General features: G+C 41.1%; 2 protein-coding genes across 2 annotated transcripts; both read left to right on the top strand.

The window, feature by feature from the left end:
* The first annotated feature begins 1,447 nt into the window (after positions 1-1,447).
* On the top strand, positions 1,448-6,140 carry LOC146759770 (obscurin-like). The gene is made up of 3 exons (XM_085509870.1): positions 1,448-1,958; positions 2,604-2,873; positions 6,136-6,140. Exons 1-3 carry the CDS (start codon positions 1,709-1,711, stop codon positions 6,138-6,140), a joined length of 525 nt encoding a protein of 174 aa, XP_085365996.1. The 5' UTR covers positions 1,448-1,708.
* A 2,713-nt stretch (positions 6,141-8,853) lies between these two features.
* Positions 8,854-11,681, top strand: LOC146759769 (kinesin-like protein KIF20B). Its single transcript, XM_085509650.1, has 4 exons — positions 8,854-8,955; positions 9,684-9,810; positions 10,348-10,490; positions 11,506-11,681. Exons 1-4 carry the CDS (start codon positions 8,917-8,919, stop codon positions 11,584-11,586), a joined length of 390 nt encoding a protein of 129 aa, XP_085365776.1. The 5' UTR covers positions 8,854-8,916; the 3' UTR covers positions 11,587-11,681.
* Positions 11,682-11,917: the final 236 nt, after the last annotated feature.

Raw genomic sequence — 11,917 nt, 5'->3', positions numbered from 1 at the left:
GCAAGAGACTATCCTCTTCTTCCAATTGTCCTCATCCTTTCTTCTCTTCCACCCCTGCTTTGCAGATTACCATATATAAATCACCAGGAAGTTGGAGGACAAGACAGCTTTGGAACGTCATTCTGTCATCCTGTCCTGTGACTTCAGGCCTTCTCCAAAGGTTGTGAAATGGTTCAAGGGCCACACACTCATCAAGCCCTCTGAGAAGTACAAGATCAAGAGGGATAAGCATTCAGCAGAGCTCAAGATTCTGAAGCTGAACCTATTTCACCTCAGATTTCTCTTCTTGGGGTTGATTTCTGCTGTTCTCTCCTGCTAACTTTATAAATGTATAATGTTCACTGAGAAGATTACACAAAGATCATCTAGTCCAACCATTCTACCACATCCCAGTATGATTTATAGTAACAGTGGTAACAGTTCACCTTGTTTCCCCACAGCCCGCAATATAGAAGTATCGAAGCACCTGCAGGATGTGGAAATTGAAGAGGAGAGCTCTGCTGTCTTCTCCTGTGAGCTGTCCCGTGATGACGAGGATGTGGAATGGTTCCTGAATGGCAACCTCCTTTACACCAACAATTACAATGACATCAAGAATGTTGGCAATTGCTGCACACTGACAATGAAGCAGGTTAAGCCTGAGGATGCTGGCACAGTGACAGTGAAGTCAGACAAGGTGTCAGAAAGCGCGCGCCTGAAGGTGAGAGGTGGGTCTGATCACACCCCTCCTGGATGCAAGAGATGCTAAGGAGCCCCAGTTCTTTCTATTGTGCAGCAGTCCTGCTTCTAAAGCTCACCTCTCTGGGGTGACAAGTCATCAGGGGCTTTCTTCCAGTGGAAGGTTCCATTGCAGCAGATATCAAGGAAGGAGGATGGTTTTGGTGTCCTGCCAAAGCATTCCATTGCTTTTTATCATCATTTTATTTAGCACAAGGAGAGTTACAAGAGCAGTTTCTTTTACTGCTTCAGTAACATGCAGTGTCAATGCTGTTGTCTCCAAGGATTTATGACTGCAGGGAGAGATCATTCAGTGTGTGTTTTGCCTCTGGGATGACTAGTGACCAGGCTGTGAGCAACCTGATCTAGCTGTGAATGTCCCTTTTTATTGCAGGGGAGCTGGGCTAGATGGCCTTTAAGGGTCTCTTCCAATTCTAAGGGTACTGTGATTCTAATCTGCTCTCCCCAGCAATTAAGCTCTTTTACTCTATGCGCTCAGAGTTTGAAGGATTTCCTCTTTCTCCTTTCTTTTGCATTTGGTGGAAGTTTTTTCCTCAGTATAAACATCTGATGTGTGAAATAGAAGATTGATAAAAGGAGTCAATAAAACAGGAAAATCAAATATGTTCAGCAGCTTATCCTCTTAATCCTGTGGCCTGCTGTATGAGCTCTGCTCCATGTGAGGGCAATGCCAGCTCTCCAGCTTTAGAAGAGCCGCATCCCAATTACTTCATATGATATCAGTCCCACCCAAGGCAATGCAGGCTGTCCCTCCTGTTCCCTGTATTCTCCTACTGATTAGTTCAGAATTCCATAAAGTGCATTCAGTCAACACACATGAAACCGCTTTAGGTTCTATATTGGTGTCGTCAGTGCTGGTAAAGATTTATTTATCCCTCTTTAAAAATCTGAAAGCAACTGGAAATGTCTCAACTTCTGTATCACATTGTTCTGTTTTGCCTTTTTAATTGCAGAGAAGCCTGCTGTCTTCATGAAGTCCTTGGATGATGTTTTTGGTGAGGAGCGGGGTGTGATTAAATTGGAATGCGAAGTCTCTAAAGAGAAGGTCAAACCAGTGTGGAAAAAGGACGGTGTTGTGCTCACTTCTGGCAACAAGTATGAGCTGGTACAGTCTGGGAAGACCCTATGTCCCCTTATCCATGACCTCGAGAAGTCAGATGCAGGTTTCTATACCTGTGATATTGGCAGTGATGTTGCCAAATCAAAGGTTGGCATTCAGGGTAAGTACTGTGGAAAGTAAAGGAGTGCTGAAAGCACATTCAGTGTGGTCACTATGTCTTACACCTATTCCCCCACGAGCCTTAATAGTTTCTACAATAGAAGTGTATTACTGCAATTTAGCACAGTGATGTCTGGAAAATTCCCATTGCTTTTGATGTAAATGTATCGCATTTTGCCATGAAAATCACTAAACACATCAAGAATGTCCTGGAAATGTTTCCTTTCAAACCATCCCTAAAATGGAGAAATGGTTTGAACACCAGTAGGGGTAGATTGGTAACAAATTAGCTAATAGAAACATTTAATTTCTTGTCATAGGCAAATCCCTTTTTCTCACGCAGCATCCTAGAGTTGTCCTCTCTGTTAGGTTTTTCCCTCTGTAGCTCATTGAATCTTCATTCTGCTCCATGGACTGAGCTGCTCTAATTGTAGTTCTTCCAGAGCAAAGCCAAGAGATTCACGTCTCTTTTTTTTTTATAGCTTTCTGGTAATTCTGAGTGGAGAATGTCTTAGAGAATACATCAGTAAGGAACACAGCCATGTTCTGCAAATCCTGAGTTAAAACACCAGTACTGCTACTCATGTCAGTCACAAATGCCTTTTCTCCATATAAACCTCATTCTAACCTATCTCTTACCTTCCAGAGCTGAATAGTGGCATTACCAAACGGCTGAAAAACACTGAAATCCAGGAGGGAGAAGATTGTACTTTTGAATGCATTCCGTCCCATGAAAGCATTGATGAGTTCAACTGGACACTGAATGGAAGCAGAGTGGAAAGTGGTGGGCGATTTAAAGCTTCTAACGTGGGTCGGAAATATACTCTCATTATCAAAAGTGTGACTCCTACTGACGCTGGGGAAGTCGTTTTTACTGCCCGTGGTCTAACCTCCAAAGCCTCTCTGTCTGTGAAAGGTAATGAGATGGGAGAGATTCTGGGGTCTGATTCCTTCAACTGTCTTCTGATAAGATTGTCGTGAGAGCTAACTCATAATATGGTTAAAGTGAATAGCAACCTTCTACTTGAACCTCGAAGCACTGAGAATTTCTCTTAAAAATAAGTAAAAGGACAAAACATTTTACACAAATGTGAGAACTACCCAAAGCACTGGGGTAGTGTTGGCAATGGTCATCTCACTACAGCTTGTTCCATTAACAGTAAGTCAGGAATGATCTGTTGAGGGAACTGTGGGAGCAAATATCCTCTAAGTATAAGCTGAAGGGATGGCCTTCACATCATCTAGCTGTACAACAAATTCCTATCTAGAACATGTGCATCTGAGAGCATCATCCGAGGCTCCCAGTGTGATGAGTGGAGAGAAGAAAGAGGCAGTTTTCAGACATGGTTCATCATCCTCAATTGGGTAGATTTAAGAGAGAATAAATGCTGCCTGGAATTCTATTGTCTGTACTTTGCAGATTACTGCTGGCTGTAGGATGGCGTCTGTTGCAAGTGCCTCTCTAACTTATCTCCAGCAGGTAGATGCATGTATTTTGAGAGAGGCCTCCTACCCTAAGTGTATGTTACTCAAAAAGCAATGTTTTCTTCCAGGAAAACCTACTGAGGTTTCAAAACAGCTGGAGGATAAGACAGCAGCAGCAGGGCAGGAAATCAGCCTAAGCTGTGAGCTGTCAAAACCGGATTTGAACATCAGGTGGTGCAAGGATGGCAAAGCAATCAGAAAAAGCCAGAAGTACGACTTGCAGCAGGAGGGAACTGGGGCCATTCTGATTATCCATGACTCTACTGCCAAGGACAGTGGGGAGTACCCCTGTGAGACAGAGGACTCCATAACAAAAGCCAGGGTCACTGTGCAAGGTGAGTTGAAAAGCACACTGGGGATGGCATGTAGAGAAGTCGAGGTAAATATCTGCAGCCTGTGGGTGATGTTTTTCTCTTCTGTTTCCTTGAGCAGGATCAATTCTTAGTTTTCAGAAAATATGATGGATTAAAATCTTTTCCTTAAAATAATCTGGAAACTGAATGATTCTCCAGTGTGATGTGGATCTGGGCAGCCTGGTCTGGTGGTTGGTGACCCCTTGGAGGGGGTTTGAAACTAGATGATCTTTGAGGTCCTTTTCTACTCAGGCCACTCTATGATTCTGTGATCATTCTATGATTCTATGATCTTGGGTGTTAGTGAGCCAGGAAAAGATGGCAATCTGAATTAGTCTATATTGAATATGTGTAATCAAAACTATATGCAGTTTATCAGATGAGATCCTACCAGCGCATGTATAATGGTATTGAACTTTCCAGATATCTACTGGAATTATCAAACCTATGTAAATGGGTGGACTCTGTGGTCTTCTTAGACTCTTTGCATCTCTATGTGATATTCTGAAATGAGGGCAAAGGAGATTCAGGACACCTCTGTATGCTTGGGACTTGTTGGGGTAACAAATCCCTTTGTCCTACACCCTCATCCTTCTCTTTTTCCTTCCAGAAAAACCTAATTACTTTATCAAGGAACTTTCAGATGTGAAAATTGAAGAAAGTGGAAGTGCACTTTTTACATGTCAGAGCGAGAAAGCCGCATCCTTCGTCATATGGAGGAAAGGCATTGCTGAGCTCAGGCCTGGCAGGAAATACAAGAGGGCACAGAAAGGACGAGACCTGCAGCTGTGCATAAAAAATCTGGAGAAAAGTGACAGTGACGTGTACACCTGTGACATTGGTGATGCCCGGTCCAGAGCCAAGCTGGTTGTACAAGATATGTGTGAGAGCCATATGACTGCGCATCCTGTTTCTCCACTACCAAGACATTATCCTGGTAGAATTTGTACATTTATGGCAGGTCTTTGGGGCTGCAGCTGTCTGGCCTGAATAGCGGTTCACAAGCCATGAACAGAGCAAGCTGCACGGAAAGAAAAAGAACTACCGACTAGAGCAGTGCCATTGAGAACTTTATGTATCATTTAAAAACCAAAAATGCTGATGTACGGTGAGGCTGGTGACCCAGAAATCAGTGTGAACTTTCTATCTCTGACCTTTCTGAGTTACAAATAGTCCTCCAGAGTTCTAGGCAAAAATTCCCTGATGCTGCATTCTGGGTAGTTGTCACGGTTTAAACAAAAATCTACCCGTGTCCGTGACAGGGGGGCCACAGGCAAGCGAGGTGCTAGAAGGAGCTGAACCTCTGTCCCAACTACTTCAGAAGCAGCCTGAACCCCCTCGTACACAGCTAAGATCTCCTTCTCAGTTGGAGTGTAGCACTCCTCAGACCCTTTATATGCTCGACTCCAAAGTCCCGGGGGTTGGCCTTGGGTTTCTCCTAAAGCTCTTTGCCACAAACTCCAAGTGGGACCTTTCTCTCCAGCAGCAGTGTAGAGGATGTTCTTTACATCCTGTCCTGTCCGTACTGGCCCCAAGGCCACGGCACGGGCTATCTCTTGTTTTCTCTGCTCAAAAGCCTGCTGCTGCTCAGGACCCCACGAGAAATTATTCTTCTTCCGTGTTACCTGATAGAGGGGGCTCACTATGTGTCTGTAGTTTGGGACATGCATTCTCCAAAAGCCCACTACTCCCAGAAAAGATTGGGTCTCTGTCTTGTTGGTGGGAGGAGACATAGCAGTGATTTTTTCAATCACATCTGCTGGGATGTGTCGATGCCCATCTTGCCATTTTACACCTAAGAACTGGATTTCCTGGGCAGACCCCTTCACCTTGCTGCGCTTAATGGCAAAACCAGCTTGCAAAAGAATTTGGATTATCTGTTTTCTTTTCTTGAAAATCTCTGCTGCTGTATGGCCCCACACGACAATATCATCAATATACTGCAAGTGTTCGGGAGCATTACCCTGTTCCAAGACAGCTTGGATCAACCCATGGCAAATTGTTGGGCTGTGCTTCTACCCTTGAGTTAAACGGTTCCAGGTATACTGAACAGCTCTACAGGAAAAAGTAAACTGTGGCCTTCATTTTGCAGCCAATGGGATGGAAAAGAAGGCATTAGCAATGTCAATGGTGGCATACCACCTAGCTTCTTTTGACTCCAGTTCATACTGGAGTTCTAGCATGTCTGGTACAGCAGAACTCAATGGAGGTGTGATTTCATTTAGGCCACGGTAATCCACCGTCAGCCTCCATTCTTCACTGGCTTTATGCACTGGCCATATGGGGCTGTTAAAAGGCGAGTGAGTTTTGCTAATCACTCCCTGATTCTCTAATTGGCAGATTAGCTTGTGAGTGGGGAGCAATGAGTCCCTGTTGGTGCGGTACTGCCGTCTGTGAACCACTCTGGTGGCAATTGGTACCTCTTGGTCTTTTACCTGGAGCAACCCCACAGCAGAAGGATCATCTGACAGACCAGGTAAAGCTGACATCTGCTTAACACCGTTTGTGTTAACAGCAGCTATCCCAAAGGCCCATCGATACCCCTTGGGATCCTTAAAATATCCCATCCTAAGGTAATCGATTCCCAGTATACATGGAGCCTCTGGACCAGTCACAATAGGTTGTTTTTGCCAGTTTTTACCAGTGAGGCTTATTTCGGCCTCCAACATAGTCATAGTTCTTGTAAACCCCCAGTTACTCCATGGATATATATTGGTTGTGTCCCTTGGTGACTTGAGGGCATTAGGGTGCATTGTGCACCAATGTCCACCAAGGCTTTATATTTCTGGACAGCACCAAACTCAGTCTGGAGGCTGTCGTAGTTGGACTGAAGAGTGTTGTACCCGAACCGGAGGACGTTATGCTCGGACTGGAGAGTGTCGAGTTTGGATTGGATACTCTCATTCTCAGCCCTGAGACTCTCTCTCTCAACCTCAAAATCTTCCCTCTCAGGAATGGTATTGAATAAGGCCTGATAAGCATTAGCTAGGCCCCAAGTCATTTGTGCCTCCTTAGATCTGCCTGAGCCACAACATTCCTGTCTCAAATATGCAGTCAAACTCTCAGGATTCTTTAAGTGTTCAGGAGTAAAGCTCCATGACACTAAAGATGTCTGTCCTCTAAAAGTCTCTCCAAAGTTTCTCCACACTCCCTGCCACTCAGTATTCTCTGACTCTAAGGAAGACTTCCTCCTGATGTTATAAATCCAGATACCGAGTGAGATCACTACAATAACCAACAGCAAATTGAGGGAGATTAATACGATTGACAGTGTGGTCCACTGGGACAATTGGTCAGTCGAAGACTGCTTAAAAGATGCAAAGAAAAAAGGAAAAGCACGCTCAAAAACCACCATATCCATACTATTGGTTGCATTAGTTGCTCCCTCTGGAGCTGCATGCAAATACCAAATAAGTGTTGCTAACCATGCTTTCAATCTATTATACATTCCTATAACTTCATAGGAAAAATAGGCTAGCTTAAACATGGTCCAATATGTTTGGAGCATCGTAAAAGAGGAACTAATGAAATGCAGTACCTTATAATGCACACTTAGTAGAGGGAACATTTATTTATTTATTTTTTTCAATAGAGAGGGAAAAAAAGTGAAAAAAAAAAACCAAAGCTCAGCAGTGTTTATAAAATAAACCGGAGTATTGGCAGTCCGCCTGGACTTTCAAGGTCAAGCTCACAGGTGCAGAATCGCAAACCTAAGATAGCTCCTTAACAGGAGTGATACTGATAGCAAAATTACAAAATTATTAAACCATGACACCCTGGTATATTTTTTTTATTAAATATTTTCCTTTTTTTTTTTCCTTAAATATTTTCCTTTTTACTATTTAAATGTTATGGGCACATCTTATAGAAACACAAGGCTGTTTACAAAGAAGTGCATGCTGTGTTGCTGTATGATGAGCAAGATACATCTATTCTTCATCTAGCAGGAATAGTTGCTGAGCCTTAAGAACAGTTTCAGAAAGCTTTGGGAATTTGGGCGTTTTCCTTGTTTCTGCAACACAAAATGAAAATTTACGCTGTATACAAAGAAAAGGGGAGTCCGAACTTGTACGTTAAATTTGAAGGAGATCAATCTGGGGTAATATTTAAAAAAACAAAAAAAAAAAAAGAAAAGGGGGAGTGTGGTCATCAAATACTATAAAATATATTAGCTGTTACTAGAATGCCACTTATCTTCCCCCCATACGAATCACTGTCATGTTGTATGTGAATTTGTGAGGTGGGTTTTGAAGCTGAAATTAAAAACTTCTTGTATGGCTGTCTTCATAGTGGCTATCCAGACTATCTGTAGAAATAACAGCTATTATGTAGTCAGCTATTCACCAGTTTTAACTGATTATAAATTACGTTTCAGGGTGGAGAACATAGCATAGTGCCTGACACCTGTGTTGATCCTGAGGGCATTCTTGATTCTGTGCATTATGATGTCATGGATATTAAAGAGCAAGCTGAGGCAGCACATAGTTCCATTGTATCCCTGGAGGACCCGAAGGAAGATATTGGCTGGTTTGAAAAGCAGCTGGAGAAAACTAAGTTTGAACTGATGGAGACCAAAGAAGAGCTAACAGAGAAAAACACCAAACTACTTAAAACTGAAGAAGAGCTGATGCAGAAGAACAAAGGTGAGTTATGCGATGTGAAAGGTAGAAGACAGAAATAGTTCATTAATCTAAAAGAGAAATAACCAGTTTGAGTAGGAATTAGAGGAGATGTTCTACCTTTGGAACCATAGCCTGTAGATAAGTGATAGTTTGTTCCTTGTGTATATTCAGGTTCAGCAATTCCATGGTTTTTTAATTTCTCTTAACTCCATTGTGTATTTTCTTTGAAACCTGTAGACATAAATCAGCTTTTTAGACATCATGAGATGTCTAATACTGATATCTTAATGTCCTGTTTTTATAATTGAATGCTTATTTATTATTTGATTTACAGTGGAATAGTTACCACTAGCAAATACTTCCCTACTATTAGCAAAAGTGTTTAAAGTGTTCACTTTTGTGACATCAATTGTTCTTTCCAAAAGAATCATGGCTGAAACTTGTCTTATTTTCCCAGGATTTTGTGAAAAGTGAGAACACAAAAAATACAAAATCTGTCATGGCTTTTAATTCACCCTCTGCAAGTAACGAGAAAATGGTTGGTTTTTGTTCTAGTTTTGAAGCTAGCTTGGGACTTCCTGTAATTGTGTGGTCACACGAAAGAAGCAGTGTCTTATCCTTATGTGTATACCTGAATGGGAATCTTACATGCTTATGAGCTCTTCCTATTAAATTCCATAAGCTAACCAAAGGGCAAGTCAGTCTGTCCCCAGAGCGTGTAATGGCTGTACTGTGTAATGATTTGGAGGGAAGGATATTGCACACTGAATAGTTGGGAAGAGAAGCTTTAGTGTATTATCGTGTGCTTTTGTAAGTGAAGCCCTTGTATTAAACTAAGGTTCATATCATTAATATGCATGGCAGTTATTAAAAACAGATGTTCACATGTGATAGCAGTATCCTTGGCATGGTCAGAGTATGAGTAGTAGATTTTTCCCATTTGTTGTCTTCTGTTTTGTATGTTTGTTTATTTTATGTAATTAGAACAGCTTATGTAAGAAACAACTCCACAGCTTGGGAGCTACTTTTAAAGAAACTACTGCCTTATTAAGAAACTTTAAGAAACGTATGCCTTGAAATAGCTGAGATTTTGACAACTCCCTAAAGGGTATAAAATTGTCTACATTACTTGCCGTTGTGGTATCATCAGCATAATGAACAGAGGTGTCAGTAGTAAAGCTCAAAATGTCAACTTAAAATAACGTTGAACTAAAATGAAGTTTAAACAATGCTCTTGTTTCACATGTTCACATCTCTGTTGAACAGAAATCCGGAAAAGACTACTTCCTGAGAAAGCGAGTACATGCTTCAAGACTGACTAAAAAGAAGGATGAAACACTGCAAAAAGTTGGAGATTTTATTCAAAGCTCTACTTCTATTATACACTCTAAAGGTTGGTGTAGAATAAGTTTTATTCCATGTTTTCTAGAAATTGTAGAATGGCTTGTTTCTGCTGTAGGCTATTAATGTATGTGTTCTTAGACTTGTCTGCCATGTTAAGTTGTCCTTTGATTTATGAAGTAAATGCATTTATTCGTCTCTTCAGAGATTCATTATTACATTTGTGAAAACCTACAAGTATACAGAGAAAGTTGGTTCTGTCTTGTGCTTCTGTCAGCACCAAAGTTAGGCCTGTTGTTTAACTCCTGCTGAAGTTTCTGACTTCCAGCGACTTCTGAGCCATGATTGTCTTTCATACTCCATTTTAATGCGTGCTTTAAGCTGCCGTACCTGAACCTATAAACAGTTTCAGCTATAGAAGCAATAAAGAACCTCGATGAACACATACAATTTCTGAGTATTTTCACTTAAATTTTACGTGTCATTTATAAACCAAGTTTGTTACAAAGCTTTTTTTGCATTCATTGATTTAAAGACTCACAAAACCAGTAAGTTGATTGGTTTATGTATCAAAACAAATTTCTTCTAGCCAAGAAGCTGATGTCAGCAGTAAGTTCTCCTAAATCAAACGAACCTGAAAGTCTCGAAGAAGGAGAGACCAAGCCAAAACGATGCAAAAGGAAGCTGTATTCCACTGTCGTTTCTGGCCCTCTAAATATACCTGCTTCTTCGGTAAGCGATTATACTGTAGTCTTGGCTTAAAATAAACTACTAAGGAGTCCAAACAGACTGGAGGTTTCATCTATTTGCAGGGGGAGGTTGAAAGTACTGAGGTATTTCTTTATTCTACCAAGTCATTCTTGTTGGTCTTCCTGCTGTTCTGTTTTATTTTGTCCTCAAAGATCTCTGTGTTTGGCTGGCTTACAGTTTACTAAGTAGGTGATGTAGCAATCACGGAGATGTCTTCTAATTTGGAGTCATAGATAATTTCAGTGTGTCGGAGTGGGATTTTTCTAGTACACGCTTTTCTAGAGCACAACTTAGACAGCTTTTTAGGTATGCTTAAACTATTATCTCCTGTCTAAGCCAACTTGCAAAGGATCTGATGTGCCAGTTTCATGACTCTGTCGGCAGCTATTGTGCTAAGAACATTCTTGCTCTGTTGGAACTGCATCTTTTAATTATATTAGAGTCCTTTTTCTGTTCAGCATAGTGATCATTTGCCCATACTGTAATATCCCTCTGAATTTTTTGATGATTTGACGAATGATAGGGGCAGAAACCAAAATGTTTTTGTTTTTTTTTTGTTAGAGGATGAAGAAGATGAGAATTTCTTTTCTCACTGTAGTTCTGAGAACATGGAACTGAACCGAGAACTGAAATTCTGGGCAAGTCATAGCTACAGGGATTGAGGCTAAAAATGTTTTCTGAACGCTTCATGTTTCACAAAACAAGTATTATAATACTCTTTTGAAAACAAGTATTTCAAAATGAAAGCTGCCTTCAGGCTTTCCTCAGATGTGTGTGCTTTTTTAAGATAAACAGGATTTTGTACATTCTCCATATTTGTTCCTTGTGATTAAGCTGCATTAAAATGATCTCGGTATCCCATAGTTTTCTGAATAAAATATAATAAGCAAATGCCATTCTGAAATCCATTTAGGGGAAGAAATATGTTTGCGTGGGTCAAGAAGAGCTTGTCAGTCTTGTGTGAAAAGATGAGTAACTTTTGAAATGTTTTCTTCAGGAATCTGAGGAACAAAAGAAGGAAAGTGATCATCTGATCATCAAGCGACGGCTGAGATCCAGAACAGCTAAAAAACCTTGAAGAAGCATGTTTGTTCCCCTTTCTCAGGACATACTTTTATCGTATTATTAAAACTGGTTGTTAATAAACAGTAACAGTTACTCCTTTGTGTTCTTAAATTTGTATATAGATGTTTGTTGCAGAACGGCGGGAGAAAAGCAGACGACCACACCTGTCATTGACATATGATCAGCTATTCTCGTTTATTCCTTGGCTGCGTGTACCTTTATAATACGGATAATTAGCTCATACATATTCCAAAAGTGGAGCTCATCATTGGTTCCCAATTACATACTATCCCCGAGTATCTTAACAGCTTGTTGTTATCAACTGAAAGCTACTCCCTTGCTGA

The sequence above is a fragment of the Coturnix japonica genome, chromosome 9, assembly GCF_054131305.1.
Source record: "Coturnix japonica strain WE chromosome 9, WE-NBRP24, whole genome shotgun sequence".
Lineage (NCBI taxonomy): Eukaryota > Metazoa > Chordata > Aves > Galliformes > Phasianidae > Coturnix > Coturnix japonica.
This window is presented reverse-complemented; position numbering and strand designations above follow the sequence as displayed.